The 20,000-nt window shown below is 44.6% G+C and overlaps 3 protein-coding genes across 12 annotated transcripts in view; 1 reads left to right on the top strand and 2 right to left on the bottom strand.

Moving 5' to 3' along the window:
• The window catches only part of LOC307041308 (receptor-type tyrosine-protein phosphatase beta-like), a 109,738-nt gene extending 99,274 nt beyond the window's left edge, over window positions 1-10,464 (bottom strand). For all 3 annotated transcript variants that reach the window (XM_079684623.1, XM_079684624.1, XM_079684625.1), the window contains exons 1-4: window positions 10,368-10,464; window positions 2,417-5,826; window positions 575-824; window positions 33-413 (exon numbers count right to left, since the gene is read on the bottom strand). In XM_079684623.1, coding sequence (XP_079540749.1) covers window positions 33-413; window positions 575-824; window positions 2,417-5,826; window positions 10,368-10,410 — 4,084 coding nt within the window. In that variant the 5' untranslated portion in view covers window positions 10,411-10,464. The remainder of the gene's footprint in view (window positions 1-32; window positions 414-574; window positions 825-2,416; window positions 5,827-10,367) is intronic.
• Window positions 10,465-12,313: 1,849 nt separating this feature from the next.
• On the top strand, window positions 12,314-14,647 carry snx20 (sorting nexin 20). Of its 5 annotated transcripts, none has more exons than XM_079680240.1 (6): window positions 12,314-12,401; window positions 12,515-12,573; window positions 12,694-12,737; window positions 12,961-13,082; window positions 13,546-13,908; window positions 14,305-14,629. In XM_079680240.1, exons 3-6 carry the CDS (start codon window positions 12,704-12,706, stop codon window positions 14,494-14,496), a joined length of 711 nt encoding a protein of 236 aa, XP_079536366.1. In that variant the 5' UTR covers window positions 12,314-12,401; window positions 12,515-12,573; window positions 12,694-12,703; the 3' UTR covers window positions 14,497-14,629. The 5 variants fall into 5 exon arrangements, with proteins under 5 accessions (XP_079536366.1, XP_079536364.1, XP_079536368.1 ...); XM_079680238.1 differs by having other exon boundaries at window positions 12,315-12,401; window positions 14,319-14,647; XM_079680242.1 differs by having other exon boundaries at window positions 12,354-12,401; window positions 12,520-12,573; window positions 12,694-12,846; window positions 14,319-14,647.
• Window positions 13,765-20,000, bottom strand: part of LOC307038659 (uncharacterized protein) — an 8,250-nt gene continuing 2,014 nt past the window's right edge. The window contains exons 3-6 of one of the 4 annotated variants that reach the window (XM_079680244.1): window positions 19,898-19,974; window positions 18,451-18,534; window positions 15,744-15,790; window positions 13,765-13,902 (exon numbers count right to left, since the gene is read on the bottom strand). In XM_079680244.1, coding sequence (XP_079536370.1) covers window positions 18,511-18,534; window positions 19,898-19,974 — 101 coding nt within the window. In that variant the 3' untranslated portion in view covers window positions 13,765-13,902; window positions 15,744-15,790; window positions 18,451-18,510. Of the gene's footprint in view, window positions 13,903-14,936; window positions 15,061-15,206; window positions 17,241-17,843; window positions 18,205-18,450; window positions 18,535-19,897; window positions 19,975-20,000 lie in introns of those variants that run through there. The other 3 variants (XM_079680243.1, XM_079680245.1, XR_013808050.1) reach the window with 3 other exon arrangements.

Below are 20,000 nucleotides of genomic sequence, written 5' to 3'. Positions count from 1 at the left end.
GCTAACAATATATCAGAGTGTGAGCTACGTACGGGTGTATGCTCTGACGGAGGCTGAGCTGCTCAGGTTGCCGCTGTTGGTCATCACGGTGACGGTGTACTGCTCTCCTGAGGTCAGGGTGGTAAAGGTAAATTCTTTGGCCTCCCGGGGGAGGACCCTCCACACCTCCATTGGGGCGGGGGCCACCTGAGGGAGAGTGGGGGCCTCCTGAGGGAGGGCGGGGGCCACCTGAGGGAGGGAAGGGTCCATCTGATGGGGGTCAGCCTGTTGGAGGGCGGGGTCCATCCGATGGGGGTCAGCCTGTCGGAGGAAGACCGTGAAGCCGTCCCACTCCCCGGGGGGGGGGCTCCACAGGACGCTCAGCGCGGTTTCATCAGCATGACGGACCATCAGCTTCTGCACAGGAAGAGGCGCTGCAGGGGGACATTAGATCAAATATAGAATATCATAATATATCTATATCGAAATACAGGGCAATAATGGCTGTGTGAACTGATATGAAGTTCATAAGCATTTTTAAACTGATAAGACAGGTATATTATTTATAATAATATTATAAATAATGTTATGTTACCTGTGCGCACCGTCGTGCTGCCACTCTCTCCGTCCTGCTCTGAGATCACCATTACCTGGTACCGGGTCCCAGGACTCAGACCTGTGACCCGGCAGGTGAAGCCCCCCTGGTCTGGGTTGCAGGGAGTGGGTCGGGTGGGCTCCCCGGTGATCAGGATGAAGCTACAGGAGGGTCCAGGGGTGCTGAAGGATACTGACACAGCACCGGAGCTCCAGCTGATGTTGGAGAAGTTCACTGAGCAGCGGGACACCTGAAACAAGAAGTGACATCACCATAGGTGAGACTACTCACTTAGTAACTAATTCATTGATCAAAATACAACAACTGAGATACGGATTGTCCCACACTCAATAGTTTTAAAGGTCAACCAAAAGAATGGTTGAGAAACAAACAGACGTGCAATCACCACTAAATGCACTTTAACACAGGGGTATCACCTCTTGCAAATTATGTAGCTCTTTTATCTTCTCTTGCACTTTATATGTCATAGCTGCTATATTGTACTGCCATGTCTTAAATGCTTGTATATGCTGCTCTTGCTCTTTCTGCATATCATGTATCTTTTTTTGATATGTTTATAAATGTCATATTAAATGTTGTATGTGACGGACTAGGGATGGAAATGAGCTCAAAGCTAAAATCCAGCATATTTACATTTGAAGCATTATTTGTTTAAAGTGTTCATCAATGTGCATTGTCCCTGTTCAAATAAACGACAAAAAAAGAAGAAAAATATTAAAATACAACAATAACAATAATAGTAATAATAATGACTACATTAAAACAAATGTATTATTATTTTTTTCTTTCTTCTGATTTATTGATGTTTATTTTTTAGTCAGCCAACTGTCACTGTTGTTGGAAATGTACCTAAAATGATTTATTGGCTTATTTTAACAATGTGATCACATGACTCCTTGCTGTCAACTAGCTCGCTAACGTATCTAACCTAGTCATTTCAGATATACTGACGGACACTAATGATGCGTTCACACCATTAGCATCGCTCTAACCGCATCGCTCTAATCGCTCAAGTTTCACCGCGGCTGTCAGCTGTGTTTAGTCGCATCATTCAAACAAGACGCACTGGTGAGGGGGCGGGGCTTATATCCATGAAAATACTATGGTAGATACCAACTACATCAAAATGAAGACATTTTACCGTGATTTAATTGTAATACACGCTTCAAAATGATGCCAAAATTAGTGTGCAGACAAGACGGCAGAGGAAACACTTTTAAAATACTTGTTTGTCTGAATGGAGATTGGATCGATCAGGCTAAGCTAACGTTGTAGCTGTAGTGTATTAACTTGTTGTAGCCGTCCAAACTCACAACAACGCCACACAGACATCAATAAAGCAGCGACTGTATTCGCCATGCCACAGACAGTCTGTGGTTTGTTCATGTATAACTTTTCTCCAGTTTCTGAACAGATATGAGGAGCTGTGTGCTCTGAGGGCTAACAGATAACGGCTGCTGTTTTGGTTTTCTGATTCAACGTCAGTGATGGCAGGCTGAGATCCTCACCGCTGATTGGCTTACGAGAGAACATGTCACACAAATTTGACGCTTGAGTAAACAAATTGAACTGTCGGTCATTCTAGTAGCCACAAATAAAAAGGTTAGTCTTAACTGAAGCTAATGTCTCTGCAGGATTCTTGCACTTCTGAGATTGTTTCCTCATAGATGATTGAACATTTCATAGCCAATTAAGGAACAGCTAACAGCTTATATGCGTACAGATCTGCCATTGAGTTATATCCATTAACATTTCTGTTTTAAAAATGGTTTTAATGCCTTTCCCCTCTACGCAGCATAAGAGAGCAGCCTGAGTACTTACAGCTGTGGTCGCAGTCGGAGGAGAAGCTGTGGTGGCTCTGGTTGGAGCTGCAATCGCTGAACTGGTGCTGGGTTGTGTCATGAATGTGACCGTTGTGGTAGTGGGTTTGGTGGTGCTTACAGGTGTTGTAGAGGGTTTGGTGGTGGTTACTGGCGTGGTGGTCGGTTTGGTGGCGCTTATAGGTGTGGCTGTTGGTTTGGTGGTGGTCACAGGTGTGGTACTGGATTTGGTGGTGGTTACTGGTGTGGCTGTTGGTTTGGTGGTGGTTGAAGGTGTGGTTATGGGTGTGTTGGTGGTTACAGGTGTGGCTGTTGGATTGGTGGTGGTTGGCATAGGTGTGGTAGTTGGTTTGGTGGTGGTCACAGGTGTGGTAGTGGTTTTGTTGGTGGTTACAGGTGTGGTAGTGGGTTTGGTGGTGGTTCCTGGTGTTGTAGTGGGTTTGGTGGTGGTTACAGGTGTGGTGGTGGGTTTGGTGGTGCTTATAGGTGTGGCTGTCAGTTTGGTGGTGGTTGCAGGTGTGGTAATGGATTTGGTGGGGGTTACTGGTGTGGTAGTGGGTTTGGTGGTGGTAACAGATGTGGTAGTGGGTTTGGTGGCTGTTACAGGTGTGGCTGTTGGTTTGGCGGTGGTTGCAGGTGCGGTTATGGGTGTGTTGATGGTTACAGGTGTGGCTGTTGGTTTGGTGGTTGCAGGTGTGGTTATGGGTGTGTTGGTGGTTACAGGTGTGGCTGTTGGTTTGGTGGTGTTCACAGGTATGGTAGTCGGTTTGGTGGTTGTTACAGGTGTGGCGGTGGGTTTGGTGGTTACAGGTGTGGAAGTGGGATAGGTGGTGGTCCCAGGTGTGGTAGTGGGCTTGGTGGCAGTTATAGGTCTGTTAGTGGGTTTGGTGGAAGTTACAAGTGTGGTGGTGGGTTTGGTAGTGGTTACAGGTGTGGTTGTGGGATAGGTCTCGGTTACCGGGGGGGTAATGGGATAGGTGGTGGTCACAGGTGTGGTAGTGGGTTTGTTGGTCGTTACAGATGTGGTAATGGGATAGGTGGTTGTTACAGGTGAGTTAGTGGGTTTCCTGGTGGTTACTGGTCTGGTAGCGGGTTTGGCAGTGGTTACTGGACTGGTAGTGGGTTTGGCGGTGGTCACAGGTGAGTTTGTTGGACTTGTGGTGGTGTTCCCCCCCCGGGATGTAGGAAGAGCGCCTTCAGTGTCTGTACTTGCTGAGATTTTCTGGTGAATGGTAGAGAGTGTCGGCTGCGACAGAGGAATACCAAGAGAAGTTCTGGAAATGGACAGAGTTTGAGGGGTGGGTGGTGGAAGCGTCTCCATGACAGACGTTGCTACGCAAGCTGTCTTTGGAAGAGGCGTGGCAGCGGAGGATACAGGTGGTGTTGAATGAGTTGCATAGAGTTTGTTTGATTCAGTGATAGAAACCGCAGATGAAGCAAAAATAACATCCGAAGTGACCTTGGAGGTTAAGGTAACATCGGGGATGCCTCCAGAGGTAACGTTGGAGGTGCCCAGAGAATCAGTGGTGCCAGAATCTCTGGAGGTTCTGGAGGAACCTGTGGAGGAACCTTTGGAGGAACCTTTGGAGGAACCTGTGGAGGAACCTGTGGAGGAACCGGTGGAGGGATCTGTGGAGGAACCTGTGGAGGAACCGGTGGAGGGACCTGTGGAGGGACCTGTGGAGGGACCTGTGGAGGAACCTGTGGAGGAACCTGTGGAGGAACCTGTGGAGGGACCTGTGGAGGAACCTGTGGAGGAACCTGTGGAGGAACCTGTGGAGGGACCTGTGGAGGAACCTGTGGAGGAACCTGTGGAGGAACCTGTGGAGGGACCTGTGGAGGAACCTGTGGAGGGAACCAGAGTCACAGCTGCAGCTTCAGATTCAGGATCATTGCAGTCAGAGACGGTGTTCAAGGTTGAAACTTCTTGGTTCTCCGATATAGTCTCTGCTTCTGTCCAAAGCTGAAGAAGATTTCTAGCTGATGAACTCTGCCATACGTCTTTCTCAAACTCAGCCGGACTTGAGGAGAGAATGCGGGTGCTGTTTAGAACTGAAGGATCAGTGCCTGAAGCTGAGGCCTCAGGACTGGAGTCTGCGCTAACCGTCGTCCCTGTTTCTGGTTTAGATTTGTCATCTACAGATGTTGGAACAGATGTTGGAGCTGATGTATTAGGACTGGAGTCTGCTGTAACCGTCGTCCCTGTTTCTGGTTTAGATTTGTCGTCTACAGATGTTGGAACAGATGTTGAAGCTGAAGCATCAGGACTGGAGTCTGCTGTAACCGTCGTCCCTGTTTCTGGTTTAGATTTGTCGTCTACAGATGTTGGAACAGATGTTGAAGCTGAGGCATCAGGACTGGAGTCTACTGTAACCGTCGTCCCTGTTTCTGGTTTAGATTTGTCGTCTACAGATGTTGGAACAGATGTTGGAGCTGATGTATTAGGACTGGAGTCTGCTGTAACCGTCGTCCCTGTTTCTGGTTTAGATGTGTCATCTACAGATGTTGGAACAGATGTTGAAGCTGAGGCATCAGGACTGGAGTCTGCTGTCACCGTTGTCCCCGTTTCTGGTTTAGATTTGTCGTCGACGGATGTTGGAACAGATGTTGAAGCTGAGGCATCAGGACTGGAGTCTGCTGTAACCGTCGTCCCTGTTTCTGGTCTAGATTTGTCCTCTACAGATGTTGGAACAGATGTTGGAGCTGATTTATTAGGACTGGAGTCTGCTGTAACCGTCGTCCCTGTTTCTGGTCTAGATTTGTCCTCCACAGATGTTGGAACAGATGTTGGAGCTGATTTATTAGGACTGGAGTCTGCTGTAACCGTCGTCCCTGTTTCTGGTTTAGATTTGTCGTCTACAGATGTTGGAACAGATGTTGAAGCTGAGGCATCAGGACTGGAGCCTACTGTAACCGTCGTCCCTGTTTCTGGTTTAGATTTGTCGTCTACAGATGTTGGAACAGATGTTGAAGCTGAGGCATCAGGACTGGAGTCTGCTGTAACCGTCGTCCCTGTTTCTGGTTTAGATTTGTCATCTACAGATGTTGGAACAGATGTTGAAGCTGAGGCATCAGGACTGGAGTCTGCTGTAACCGTCGTCCCTGTTTCTGGTTTAGATTTGTCATCTACAGATGTTGGAACAGATGTTGAAGCTGAGGCATCAGGACTGGAGCCTGCTGTAACCGTCGTCCCTATTTCTGGTTTGGAGACATGGTCCCCAAATATTGAATCTCCGTCAGTTATTAAGCTGTGGACATCTGAAGCGGTGACCTGTCCAGTTGTCGAGTGGGTTCCTCCTGCTTCAGATAGTCGCTTGTCAGTGATGGTGATGGAGGGACTCTTAGCAGTGTAGCCGGTGCTTGAGGGTTCATGTGTGTAGGAATAAAAGATGGTGGACGCAGAAGATGTGTCTGAAAAACAAGGATAAAGTTGTTGTGTGAAATGTCAGTAACCACTAAAATATGTAACCACTGAAATATGTAGAGAGCAACTCTGATCTGAAATATGCTCTGTTCACCAGAGGCTTAGTCTCCAGACAGACTCCATCACACCCCCCGACATGTTGATCACATGGAGGGTTCAGAGGATGTGTCTCTGACTCTGTAAACCTCATGAGATCAGTTTGTCAGGGTTGAAATCAGTTTGAGCTCATGAAAGATGTACAGTATTCAAATCCTGATGAAAAGCCTCATGCTGTGAAGGGACACAGCAGTACACACAAACAGCACTGACACTGTAGCAGCCAAATGCAAGGTGTTTTTTTCTGATGATGTCAGAACATTCCTGCCCACTGCAATAACTCTGTACAACAAATCACCTCTGGCTGGAAGAGAAGTCTCTGCTCCATAGTTTCTCTTGGAATAAAACCACATTGTACATTTTACATTCATATAATCTGTTCTATATTTAATATTCCATCTGTCATATATTTATTATTTTCCTCGTCATTATGAACGCGCATCTGAGGGTGGGAGCTCGGGGGGCAACTCAACTGGGCATGCTCTATGCTCAGTTCTTATTATACATCCATGAGCGTCACGCACGGCACCGTCAGGCCTTCCCTTCCGATGATTTGATTGGTCAGTGGGAAGGGCCGGCAGGCTTTCCTTAACATGTCCCTGACACAGCGAAGTTAATTAACCCAAAATTACCATAATGCTTATAACTTATATAAGGTGTGTATTAATGGGTTTAACTAGAAGATGATAGATGATGGCATTTAATTTAATCCGGCATAATATGATTAGTCAACATCAGGATGAATTTGTCTTTTTCTTATAATTATAGGAAGCGGGAATGAGCAGCAGGAATCTGTTAAAGTCCTTGCAATTTCATTTAAGAATGGAAAGGAAATTAAAAGAAAAATCTACAGTGTCCAAAGCACAAACCATCTCCTGGAAGTAACAGGTGAATTTGGATTTGTCCTTGATAGGATTTTAAAATACAGCACAGACTTCCAAGAGTTTATAGATGTTGATAGAAGTGAGAACATCAGTAACTTTGACAGATTCCAAGTGCACTTTTCTGAAGCACCGAATCTTCAGCCTGTCCTAAGAGAAGTCTGTCAAACTCAGGTATATATTTACCATGCTTGTTCAATTGTGTTTCAAAAAATCACACAGGCCAGAACTTTACTTTGTGCTGTACTTGCTCTCATTATTTTGTTCAGCCTACACAAGAACCAGTTCTTCTGAATGGCCTTAGTGATCTACTTAAGAAGAAAACTCCAGAAATATTTGATGAAAGTTGAAACGTTTGCATCTCTGACTTGGTAGAGAGGCATGGGTTGTAAGTATATGAATGTGAAATATATATAGGGGCTTGGACACTTTTTCACACCTTCATTTCATTGGCCAACCATTTCTGTTTCGGGCCTGAAATTGTTCTTGTAATTTTTTACATTTAAGTTATTCATATACATATTCTGTGAACAAAGTATTATATTTTGTTAATAAAGTCCCTGTCTTTCAAATTGAAACTGCTCTGCTTGCTAACTTTTATTTGTTGTTACAATACTTACTATAGGGATGACTACATCATTATTAAAGCCAATTAACTATAGATATACTATAAGATCACCATAGCCAACTCTATAGTATTACTACAGTAATTTTCTATAGTGTGTTCCGAAAAAACCACTACCATTACTCAGTGTTGGGACTTACGCGTTACAAAGTAACGCCGTTATTTTTGGCAGTAACTAGTACTCTAACGCGTTCTTTTTTAAATTCAGTAACTCAGTTCCCGTTACTACATGGTGCGTTACTCCGTCATTTTTTGTTATATAGTCTCGGCTCCCAGACGTTGGTGAGCAGCGCCAACAGCGAGGCGAACTGAGATGAGAACTGTACTTAAGTACAGTACTTACTAGATACTACGTACTTACTTACTACGTACTACTTCCTGTGTCACATGCAGAGACGCGCTGTGGGCATGTTTGTGTTTACTAACAAGACTATCATGGCGGCGGCCAGGGTTGGGTTGTAACGGAATACATGTAATGGCGTTACGTAATCAGAATACAAAAATCAAGTAACTGTATTCAGCTTGCGTTACATTTGAAAAACGAGTAATCTGATTACAGTTACTTTCGTAAACCTGAAGTGAATACATTTTAGATTACTTATTGGAATTATTGGTGGAAAGATTTTCTCACAACATTTAATATTCATTACTAAAGGTACAGCCGAATCATCACAGCGCACAAAACCTATTACCGCCGCAGATGGACCAAAAAAGGGAGCGTTTGAAAAGAATGTGCGGGTCCGCTCAGTGAAACAATAACAACGAAACATGGAGGAACAAAAGTCTGCTTTTAAATTGTGTGTGTGTGTGTGTGTGTGTGTGTGTGTGTGTGTGTGTTTGTATAGATGTGTGTGGTTAAAATGATTCTGAAGGTATACACAGTGAAGTGAAAGTAATCCAAAAGTAATCTAAAAGTAATCTGATTACGTTTTTAAAACACGTAACTGTATTCTGTACAGACAGACAGACAGACAGACAGACAGACAGACAGACAGACAGACAGACAGACAGACAGACAGACAGACAGACAGACAGACAGACAGACAGACAGACAGACAGACAGACAGACAGACAGACAGACAGACAGACAGACAGACAGACAGACAGACAGACAGACAGACAGACAGACAGACAGACAGACAGACAGACAGACAGACAGACAGACAGACAGACAGACAGACAGACAGACAGACAGACAGACAGACAGACAGACAGACAGACAGACAGACAGACAGACAGACAGACAGACAGACAGACAGACAGACAGACAGACAGACAGACAGACAGACAGACAGACAGACAGACAGACAGACAGACAGACAGACAGACAGACAGACAGACAGACAGACAGACAGACAGACAGACAGACAGACAGACACACACACACACACACACACACACACACACACACACACACACACACACACACACACACACACACACACACACACACACACACACACACACACACACACACACACACACACACACACACACACACACACACACACACACACACACACACACACACACACACACACACACACACACACACACACACACACACACACACACACACACACACACACACACACACACACACACACACACACACACACACACACACACACACACACACACACACACACTTAGGGGAGGTGCTGAGCAGAGAGGCTGTCAGTTATCCAGCGTCAAGGGACGTTTTGAGGTCAGGTGCCATATATTTGTTTTAGTCCGATCAGGACGTGAACCGGCGACTCTACGTTCCAAGACCAAGTCCCAGACTGAGCCACTGCCACTATTGCTATCATTATTGTTGTTGTTGTTGTTATTATTGTTGTTGTTATTATCACTCAGTGTTTAAAGTGTGTCTCTGCCGCTCAGAGAGTCGAGAGACGTTTGGGTGAAGATGTTGGCTGAGCCTCTGACAGGAAGTGCTCTGCTGTCGTACTTCCTGTCTGACGGACAGCAGAAACAATGAACAGGAAGTGCTGGACTCTCTGCTCATTAACGCACTTCCTGTTGACGCAGGTGTGAGGTGGACTCTGTCACACACTCTCTCTGAACACATTTTAAATCATTCGGATACACTTTAATAATAACTGTAAGATATTAGAATGAACTGCTCAGCAGACGACGAACAAGGTTTATTCAGAAAAAGGTATATAATAAATACATATATGATTATAATAGTGATGCAATCATCCGGGTCTAATTATTCTTGATATTATTAATAAATACATTATAATGATCAATTCTTTATTTATTATCTTTCTTTTTTTTCCTTTTAACTATTTTTTATAAAATAATAAAATATTATTTTATTTTAATTTGACTATCCTTTATATATTTGTGTATCTCTTCTCCATCTAGTTACCAGTATACATATGTTACTTGTCATAAAGACCAACATTAGTTTAAACAAACATTAAAGAGTGTATCAGCCGACGTCAGAAATAAGTTTTTTGATCTTATTACATTTTAGGTATAGATTGTACCCCCTAACATGTCTCAGATTCTCCTGTTTGATAACAAGTGTATCGAGAAAAAGAGAAACTTCAATGATTTGAAATGATAAAGAAATAAAAGCAGATTTCAGAATAACTGAGAAGTCTTAGTATTTTATCTCTGGTACATAATTTAAAATGCTTTATAACATGTTCATAATCATATAACATCCTATGATGAATAGTCTTTAGCTGTTCCTGATATCACCATGAAGGCCCCCCAATATTTGTTATATTGAATTAAATATATACCTTTTCTGACATGTAATGTTTGAATATGCTCCTGATGCATTACGTGCTGCTAACTTTGGGATACATCTGTACACACAAGCAGCAGTGAATGAGGGTTTCTCTCCTTCACAGAGATCTGCTGAATCTGTCTTCTCTCAGAATAAAATACTTTTAGTTGATGTACTTACAGCGGGAGGCGAGCAGGACCAGCAGCAGCATCAGAGCGTCCATGTTTATGCAGCTCCAGACCAGCAGGGAAGTGCTCCTATTGGACAGGAAGCAGAGAGTCACTTCCTGCTATTCAACACACCGGCATTCTCTAAACACCAGAGCCACAGGGATAAACCTGTAGAAGAAGAACAGGAATAGGGTCTCAGTCAGTAGGGGCTTGGGCTGTGTGCTGTAGGGTCCCCGGTTCAAGCCCCCGGACAGACCTAAAATATGGAGTGTGGACTGCTACTTGGTGAGGTCCCAGTTCACCTCCTGGGCCCTGCCCTTGAGCAAGGCACCGGACACCCCCCACCCCTCACTCACATTGCGGACGCTGTGCAATAGCTGCCCACTGCTCCCACACACACACACACACACACACACACACACACACACACACACACACACACACACACACACACACACACACACACACACACACACACACACACACACACACACACACACACACACACAGTCCTTGGTTGCAGGAAGACTCCTCTTCCTCTGCACACAGACATTTCCTCAAACCCTGAACACGCCCTGACCTCTGGGAGGATGGAACGCCCACTGGGCACGATCAACACACACACACACACACACACACACACACACACACACACACACACACACACACACACACACACACACACACACACACACACACACACACACACACACACATTATTTTATATATATACTGTACACTATATAGACAAATGTACTGGGACACCCCTCTGAATAATTGAATTCAGGTGTTTCATTCAGTCCCATTGCCTAGGTGTATCAAATAAAACACCATGCAGTCTGCCTTTACAAACATCTCTGAAAGAAAGGCTCCTTCTGAAGACAGAAGTCCAACATGGTTCTGAAACAGGATGTCAGTTAATTTCTTCTTTTTCTCTCCTAGATATTCCACGATCAACTGTAAGTGGTATTGTTAAAAAATGCAAGCCTTACATCACCGAGCACAATGCCAAGCGTCGGATGGAGGGGTGTAAAGCCGCCTCTGGACTCTGGAGCAGAGGAAACGTGTTCTGTGGACCAATCACGCTTCTCTATCCGTCTGATGAGTCTGGGTTTGTTGAATGCCAGGAGAACGTTACCTGCTTGACTGCATTGTGCCAACTGTAACGTTTTGGTGGATGAGGGATAATGCTATGGTTGTTTTTCTTGGGTTGGCCTCGGCCCCTTAGCTCTAGTGAAGTGATTCTTCATGCTTCATCTTACCAATTCATTTTGGACAATTCTATGCTTCCTACTTTGTGGAAACAGTTTGGGGAAGAAGAACCTTTTTCTTCCAGCATGACTGAGTCTCACAAAGCAGATCCATGAAGGCCTGGTGGATGAGTTTGGTGGAAGAACTTGACCTGAACCCATTGAACTCCAACCCGTGGCCGTCACACAGAGACACACCAACATGTTTTAGAATGCCTTCCCAGAAGAGTGGAAGCTGTTACAGCTGCAAAGGGGTTAGGGCATTCACATTAATGCCTGAGAATTTAGAATGGGAAAGCTGTGGGTGTAATGTGTAGGTGGCCCAATACTTTTGTCTATATGTAAATATAATAGTATAGTAATACTGGAAGTGTGAATCTGCTTCATCGATTTCAATTCCTTTGGTTCGTTTATTCTTTTTTATATAGGTTTTTCTCAAAATGTGACTTTCTTTTTTAATCAAATTGGACTTTTCCCTCATAACTTGAGTTGCTATAATTTGACTTGATATATGATCGATGGCTGATTGATATCATTTGATATATCCACCTGAACATCAGCAGGGCCGTTTTCAGCTTCCTGCTGAACGACGCCCAGAGACTTCAAATAATCATGAGTACAAATAATCAGTATTTATTGTGTTGGTGTGTCTTTAACTTAGAGGAGGTTAACTCCACCCGCCTGTTCCTCCCGTGTCATAAAACAGCCTCACTTTCACTTCCTCTTATTTGTTTTTCTCTGCTGCAGCTTCCTGCTTTCTGCCCGTCCGTCACACTCTGGAACATAGATTTAATGTACTTTATATATAGTATACTTTATATTTAATGTACTTTATAACATACTTTATATTTAATGTACTTTATATTTAATATACTTTATATTTAATATACTCTGTGTGTGTTTTCAGGATAGAGTGTTTGAGAATCTTCTCTGGAGCTTTCCTTCAGCACGCTGAGCTGCAGGAAGGTGAGCGTTTGTTTCACTGACATTAAGACATTTTATATTATATTATTTTATATTATATTCTCTTATATCACGTATTAATATGTATTAATATGAAATATTCCTCTGGTGTTTTGTACGCAGCTGATGTGAGATGGCAGAAACCAACCTGATGTCTGCAGCTTCTGGTACTTTATATACAATCATTATACCGTACTGTCCCGGAATGCACCGTGGTGTTTTTCGTCACCCAGCATAACATAGATAAATCAGATGCTAAACTAAATTATATAAAAGGTTATTATTATTCTTAAAACGTATTAAAACTGAGATATTATGTTGTAGTCCCATAAACAACACCCATTGTTTATATCTGTGTGTGTGTGTGTGTGTGTGTGTGTGTGTGTGTAGCTCTCACAACGAAGCAGCTGCAGCAGAAATTGTCATCAGAGAAGAAGAGCGAGCATCCGGTCCTCCTGCTGTTTGAGATCCCGTCCACTCGAGTTGTTGAGAACCAGCTGTCCAAATACGTGGTGACTTATTTATATTTATCTTTTAAATAATATTTTCATTGGGTGACCCTAACCCTAACCTAAGCTCCTCCAACAATGTAACATAATTTATAATATAAGACATGAACAATAAAACAAATAAAACAATTAAGATAAAATAAAATAGATTATGTTGGACACCAATGTGCAGGATGAGATGAAGTAATTTATATTTACTCATTTTATTCATTGTTTTACTTAAATAACAAATAATATACGGTATATTCAATATATTTTATTTACTTATTTTATTCATTCATTAATATTATTTAAAAAATCTTTAAAAAATGTATTCATTAATTTATTTTGGTCTGGTTAAGTCACAGGAGTGCCAGAGATATCAAATATGTAAAAGTAAAATGATCCTAATCTGTTTTTATTTCATGTAGTATTTCTATTTTTAAGATGTATTGTGGGTGTTCCTGATGTGAGACGATGCGTGCAGGTGTATGAGGTGGTGGTGATGTTGTCGGGCAGTTTCGATTCCCGCCGTGTGTCCGTGGAGCGCCGTTACTCCGACTTCCTGCGGCTGCAGCGCCTCCTCCTGCAGGAGTTCGACTCGGCGCTGGAAGACGTGTCGCCCCCCCCCAAACTCCTGAGCGGGAACTTCTGCGCCGCCGTGCTGTTGCAGCGCCGCCTCTCCCTGCAGGACTACCTGGCCAAACTCTTCTCGACGCGCTGCGTCCGCCGCTCGCCTCTGTTCGCTGCCTTCTTCACGGACGCCGAGCAGCGGGGGGCGCTGGTGCTGCTGCGGGGGGGGCAGTTCAGCCCGGCGCTGAGGCAGCTAGAAGACGTGTTAGCGCTGCAGGTACAAAGGTTTATTACAAGATTAACCAGAAAGGTCTGCTTTTTGTCCTCAGAACCAGAACCCTCAGGTCTGATTTCTGTCCTCAGAACCAGAACCCTCAGGTCTGATTTCTGTCCCCAGAACCAGAACCCTCAGGTCTGATTTCTGTCCTCAGAACCAGAACCCTCAGGTCTGATTTCTGTCCCCAGAACCAGAACCCTCAGGTCTGATTTCTGTCCTCAGAACCAGAACCCTCAGGTCTGTTTTCTGTCCCCTGAACCAGAACTCTCAGGTCTTCTGGTCTGCTTTCTGTCCCAAGTGAGAACTAAACATGGAGAAGTGCAGTTATTATGCTCCATACATGTGGAACAAACTGAGTTGAGTTATACTGCTCTTAATGTTTTCATAGTTGTAAAGTGCATGTGTTGCAGGATAAGTTGCAGTGCTGGCAGAGTCCCGCCCTCCGCCTGCCAACGCTCTGTGCCCTGGCTGTCTGTCACTGCGACCTGCAGCAGCATCAGGAGGCGTTGGATGCGGCTCAGAGGGCGCTGCCTGTTGCCCGGCGCTGCGGCCTGCGGAGCCACCGGGCAGCGCTGCTGCGCCTCCTGATGGACCTGAGCTACCGGCTGGGGCTGCCCGGGGCCCGCCTGCAGGATGAGTTGCAGGGCCTGCAGGACCGACCTCCCTCCCTGAAAGACGACCCCCCCACCCTGAAGGAGCTGGTCATCCAACAGTTCACCTGAGGGGCTAAAAATGTGAGACGAGATACAGACCGAAGGAGTCCTCAACAAGACTCAGCGTTATGAGTCCTAAACCCTGACCTGAGTCATCATTATGAGTCCTGAACCTTGACTTGAGTCAGCACTATGAGTCCTGAACCCTGACCTGAGTCAGCATTATGAGTCCTGACCCCTGACCTGAGTCAGCATTATGAGTCCTGACCCCTGACCTGAGTCAGCATTATGAGTCCTGAACCCTGACCTGAGTCATCATTATGAGTCCTGAACCCTGACATGAGTCAGCATTATGAGTCCTGACCCCTGACCTGAGTCATCACTATGAGTCCTGAACCCTGACCTGAGTCAGCATTATGAGTCCTGACCCCTGACCTGAGTCAGCATTATGAGTCCTGACCCCTGACCTGAGTCAGCATTATGAGTCCTGAACCCTGACCTGAGTCAGCATTATGAGTCCTGACCCGAGTCAGCATTATGAGTCCTGACCCCTGACCTGAGTCAGCATTATGAGTCCTGAACCCTGACATGAGTCATCACTATGAGTCCTGACTTGAGTCAGCATTATGAGTCCTGAACCCTGACCTGAGTCATCATTATGAGTCCTGAACCCTGAGTCATCATTATGAGTCCTGAACCCTGAGTCATCATTATGAGTCCTGAACCCTGACATGAGTCATCATTATGAGTCCTGAACCCTGACCTGAGTCAGCATTATGAGTCCTGAACCCTGAGTCAGCATTATGAGTCCTGAACCCTGAGTCAGCATTATGAGTCCTGAACCCTGACCTGAGTCAGCATTATGAGTCCTGAACCCTGACCTGAGTCAGCATTATGAGTCCTGAACCCTGACCTGAGTCAGCATTATGAGTCCTGAACCCTGAGTCAGCATTATTTCATTTCATTTTTATTTGTCCCGCTCATGGTACGCGAAACCAAATGTACAATAATTGCCAACAAAACATGTCTCTACAAACACCATTGAGCGAAAAGGAGCAGGGAGAAGAATAACCTCTTATATGACCAGCCCCTTTCTAAAAAAACAAACAAATACAAATAGATGGTCTGCCCTTCATAATAAAAAAGAAATGTTCACAGCCAAACATAACAGTACACCCTCACCTGAGCCATACTGGAGAAGAAGGTGGAAAGCGGTGCAATAATGGGACCTGCAAATAAAGAACAGACATCACATCAAAGACATCAAAAATGTTTAGCAATGCAGGACCAGAGCACATAGACTTATTCACATTCTGCTTCATATAGTCCCATCTTTCTTAATTTAGACAATTTATTTAACTGAAAAATACAATTACAATTCTTTAGATCCTTTTGTTGAGGATTCCACAATTTTACACCAACCACCAAAATACACATTTGCTTAAGAGTAGTCCTTGCATAAGGATGCTTAAAGTTTAATTTCCTTCTGTGGTCTTTCTTCTCTGATCCAAAAACAAACAACTGTTGTAAATATTACTAATAATGTTTGCAGCTCAGCTATCTCTTTGAGTTTAAAGAGTCCTGACTTAAAAAACAGTCTGTTGGTGTGTTCTCTTGAATCAGCTTTATGTATTATTCTTACTGCCCTTTTCTGTAATATTGACAATGGCTTTATGTTGCTCATCTACGTGTTGCCCCACACTTCTATACAATAAATGGAAAATGGCAAAATGAGTGTCAATCAATCAATGTTTATTTATATAGCCCAATATCACAAATGTTACATGTGTCTCAGTGGACTTCACAGTTTGTACAGAATATCAGTATGACAATACGACACCCTCTGTCCTCAGACCCTCTGTCCTCAGACCCTCTGTCCTCAGACCCTCCGTCCTCAGACCCTCCGTCCTCAGACCCTCCGTCCTCAGACCCTCACATCGTACAAGGAAAAACTTCCAGAGAAAACCCCACAGTTTAAAGGGGAACATGGGAGAAACCTCAGGGAGAGCAACAGAGGAGGGATCCCTCTCCCAGGACGGACAGACGTGCAATAGATGCCGTGTGTAAATTGAAGAGATAATACATCTACAACATAGGTAGTCCAAATGTTTGGCAATGCATGTGTGTATAATAGGAAGATGAATCCACGAGGATATCCATCCAGGACTCATGATCCAGGACCACAGCCACGACTCAAGATCCAGGACTCGCAATCCATGACACAGGACCGCAGGATCATCCATGACACTGGATCGCGGCGTATATAGACACCAAAAAGAAAGACATTTGGGGAAGCTGGGTTAATCGGAACATGAGTACACAGGTATAGACAGAGAGAAGGAAGAAGTAAGATGTCCCCCGACAAACTAAGCCTATATCAGCAAAACTAGGGGCTGAATCTAATCAGCCCTAACTATAAGCTTTATCAAAAAGGAAGGTCTTAAGCGCACTCTTAAAAACGGATAGGGTGTCTGCCGCCCGAACACAAACTGGAAGCTGATTCCACAAAAGTGGAGCTTGATAAGAAAAGGCTCTGGCTCCCATTGTACTTTTAGAGACTCTAGGAACAACCAACAACCCTGCATTCTTGGAACACAATGACAAGCTAAACCTACTGCGTTCACCACATGAAGACGATCAGGTTGAAACACTTGGTCCGTCTGTTCAATCAGTTTTATAAAGACAGGAATGTTAAAGCACTTGGTTCTCTAAAGACAGGAACGCTAAAACACTCGGTTCAGTCGGTTTTATAAAGACAGGAATGTTGAAACACTTGGTTCTCTAAAGACAGGAACGTTAAAACACTCAGTTGAGTCAATTCTCTAGAGACAGAAACGTTTAAACACTCTCTTGGTTCAGTCGGTTCTATAAAGACAGGTACGTTGAGACACTTGGTTCTCTAAAGACAGGAACGTTAAAACACTCAGTTGAGTCAATTCTCTAGAGATAGAAACGTTTAATACTAGAACCGCCAGAGATTTTTTATACCTAAAACCGCCACCGGGGTCAAATTGACCCAGCATTAGAATGCATTGATTTTCAAGGTAAAAGTAACTTTAAAAAGAAAAATGGTCCTGTGGTATTGGTATTTTGACAAGCAATTTTGTTAAATTGTTTCGTTTATTGTCAACATAATATAGCGTTTCGTGAGGCGGTTGTCGCTGTTGGGTGAAAAGCAAACAGCTGTTTGCTGCGGAGCGCAGCAAACAGCTGTTTGCTGCGGAGCGCAGCGCGAACAGTCTCCCGTGAGCTCCTTCACAGACTGTCGCTATCAATCTATCTATCTATCTATCTCTCTATCTCTCTATCTATCTATAAGGAACTGCAGTAGACAAAAGGCGTTGCTATAGCAACACGTCATGTTTGTTTACACGCAAAATCAATAGCGCGAAAAGGGGTCGGGTCAATATGACCCGCTTGGCGGAAATAGGTATAAATGCCAATTTGTTTGGCTATTTCTTCAATCTGACTTCATATTGAAAAATTTAACAACATAGGGTGCTACATAACACACTTTCAGGAAAAGTCATGGACTTGTAGTTTAATATGTTATTGAAAAAAGTTACATACAATAAAAAACAGCTCTGGGTCAAATTGACCCCGTTGGCGGTTCTAGTGTTAAACACTCTTCGTTCAGTCGGTTCTATAAAGACAGGTACGTTAAAACACTCGGTTCTCTTGGACAAGTTGGTTCTATAAAGACAGGTACGTTAAAACACGGGGTTCTCTTGGTTCAGTCGGTTCTATAAAGACAGGTACGTTGAAACACCCGGTTCTCTTGGTTCAGTCGGTTCTATAAGACGGGTACGTTAAAACACCCGGTTCTCTTGGTTCAGTCGGTTCTCTAGGGAACAGGCAGGGGTTCCAATGTGTGTGGGTTCAGACTCACGTGACGGCGTACTGAGCGAAGGACAGATATTCTACGAGGACACCCAGACCCCGGTTCTCCTCATTCAGGAACTCCCTGACCCACCTGTAGACAGACAGATAGAGACAGACAGGTGAGAAACAGACAGGTGAGAGACAGACAGACATGTGTCAGACAGACAGGTGAGATACAGACAGACAGGTGACAGACAGACAGGTGAGAAACAGACAGGTGAGAAACAGACAGGTGACAGACAGACAGGTGAGAAACAGACAGGTGAGATACAGACAGACAGGTGACAGACAGACAGACAGGTGAGAAACAGACAGGTGAGATACAGACAGACAGGTGAGATACAGACAGACAGGTGACAGACAGACAGGTGACAGACAGACAGACAGGTGAGAAACAGACAGGTGAGATACAGACAGACAGGTGAGATACAGACAGACAGGTGACAGACAGACAGGTGACAGACAGACAGACAGGTGAGAAACAGACAGGTGAGATACAGACAGACAGGTGAGAAACAGACAGGTGAGAAACAGACAGGTGAGAAACAGACAGGTGACAGACAGACAGGTGGGAAACAGACAGATGACAGACAGACAGACATGTGTCAGACAGACAGGTGAGAAACAGACAGGTGAGAGACAGACAGACATGTGTCAGACAGACAGGTGAGATACAGACAGACAGGTGACAGACAGACAGGTGAGAAACAGACAGGTGAGAAACAGACAGGTGACAGACAGACAGGTGAGAAACAGACAGGTGAGATACAGACAGACAGGTGACAGACAGACAGACAGGTGAGAAACAGACAGGTGAGATACAGACAGACAGGTGACAGACAGACAGACAGGTGAGAAACAGACAGGTGAGATACAGACAGACAGGTGACAGACAGACAGGTGACAGACAGACAGGTGAGAAACAGACAGGTGAGATACAGACAGACAGGTGAGATACAGACAGGTGAGAAACAGACAGGTGAGAAACAGACAGGTGACAGACAGACAGGTGAGATACAGACAGACAGGTGAGATACAGACAGACAGGTGACAGACAGACAGACAGGTGAGAAACAGACAGGTGAGATACAGACAGACAGGTGACAGACAGACAGGTGAGAAACAGACAGGTGAGATACAGACAGACAGGTGAGATACAGACAGACAGGTGACAGACAGACAGGTGACAGACAGACAGACAGGTGAGAAACAGACAGGTGAGATACAGACAGACAGGTGACAACAGACAGGTGAGAAACAGACAGGTGAGAAACAGACAGGTGACAGACAGACAGGTGACAGACAGACAGATGACAGACAGACAGACATGTGTCAGACAGACAGGTGAGAAACAGACAGGTGAGAAACAGACAGGTGACAGACAGACAGGTGACAGACAGATGAGAGACAGACAGGTGAGATACAGACAGGTGAGATACAGACAGGTCACATACCCGATGTGATTGGTCCGAAGAGAAATCTCCAGTTCTCTGAGCATCTGAGTCGACTCCTGAACCCTCCGTCTGAACTTCTGCAGACAGACAGACAGAGACAGAG

The sequence above is a fragment of the Notothenia rossii genome (genome assembly GCF_949606895.1).
Source record: "Notothenia rossii genome assembly, chromosome: 5".
Classification (NCBI taxonomy): Eukaryota; Metazoa; Chordata; class Actinopteri; order Perciformes; family Nototheniidae; genus Notothenia; species Notothenia rossii.
The sequence above is the reverse complement of the archived record's forward strand: the minus strand, read 5'-3'. Positions and strand labels throughout refer to the sequence as shown.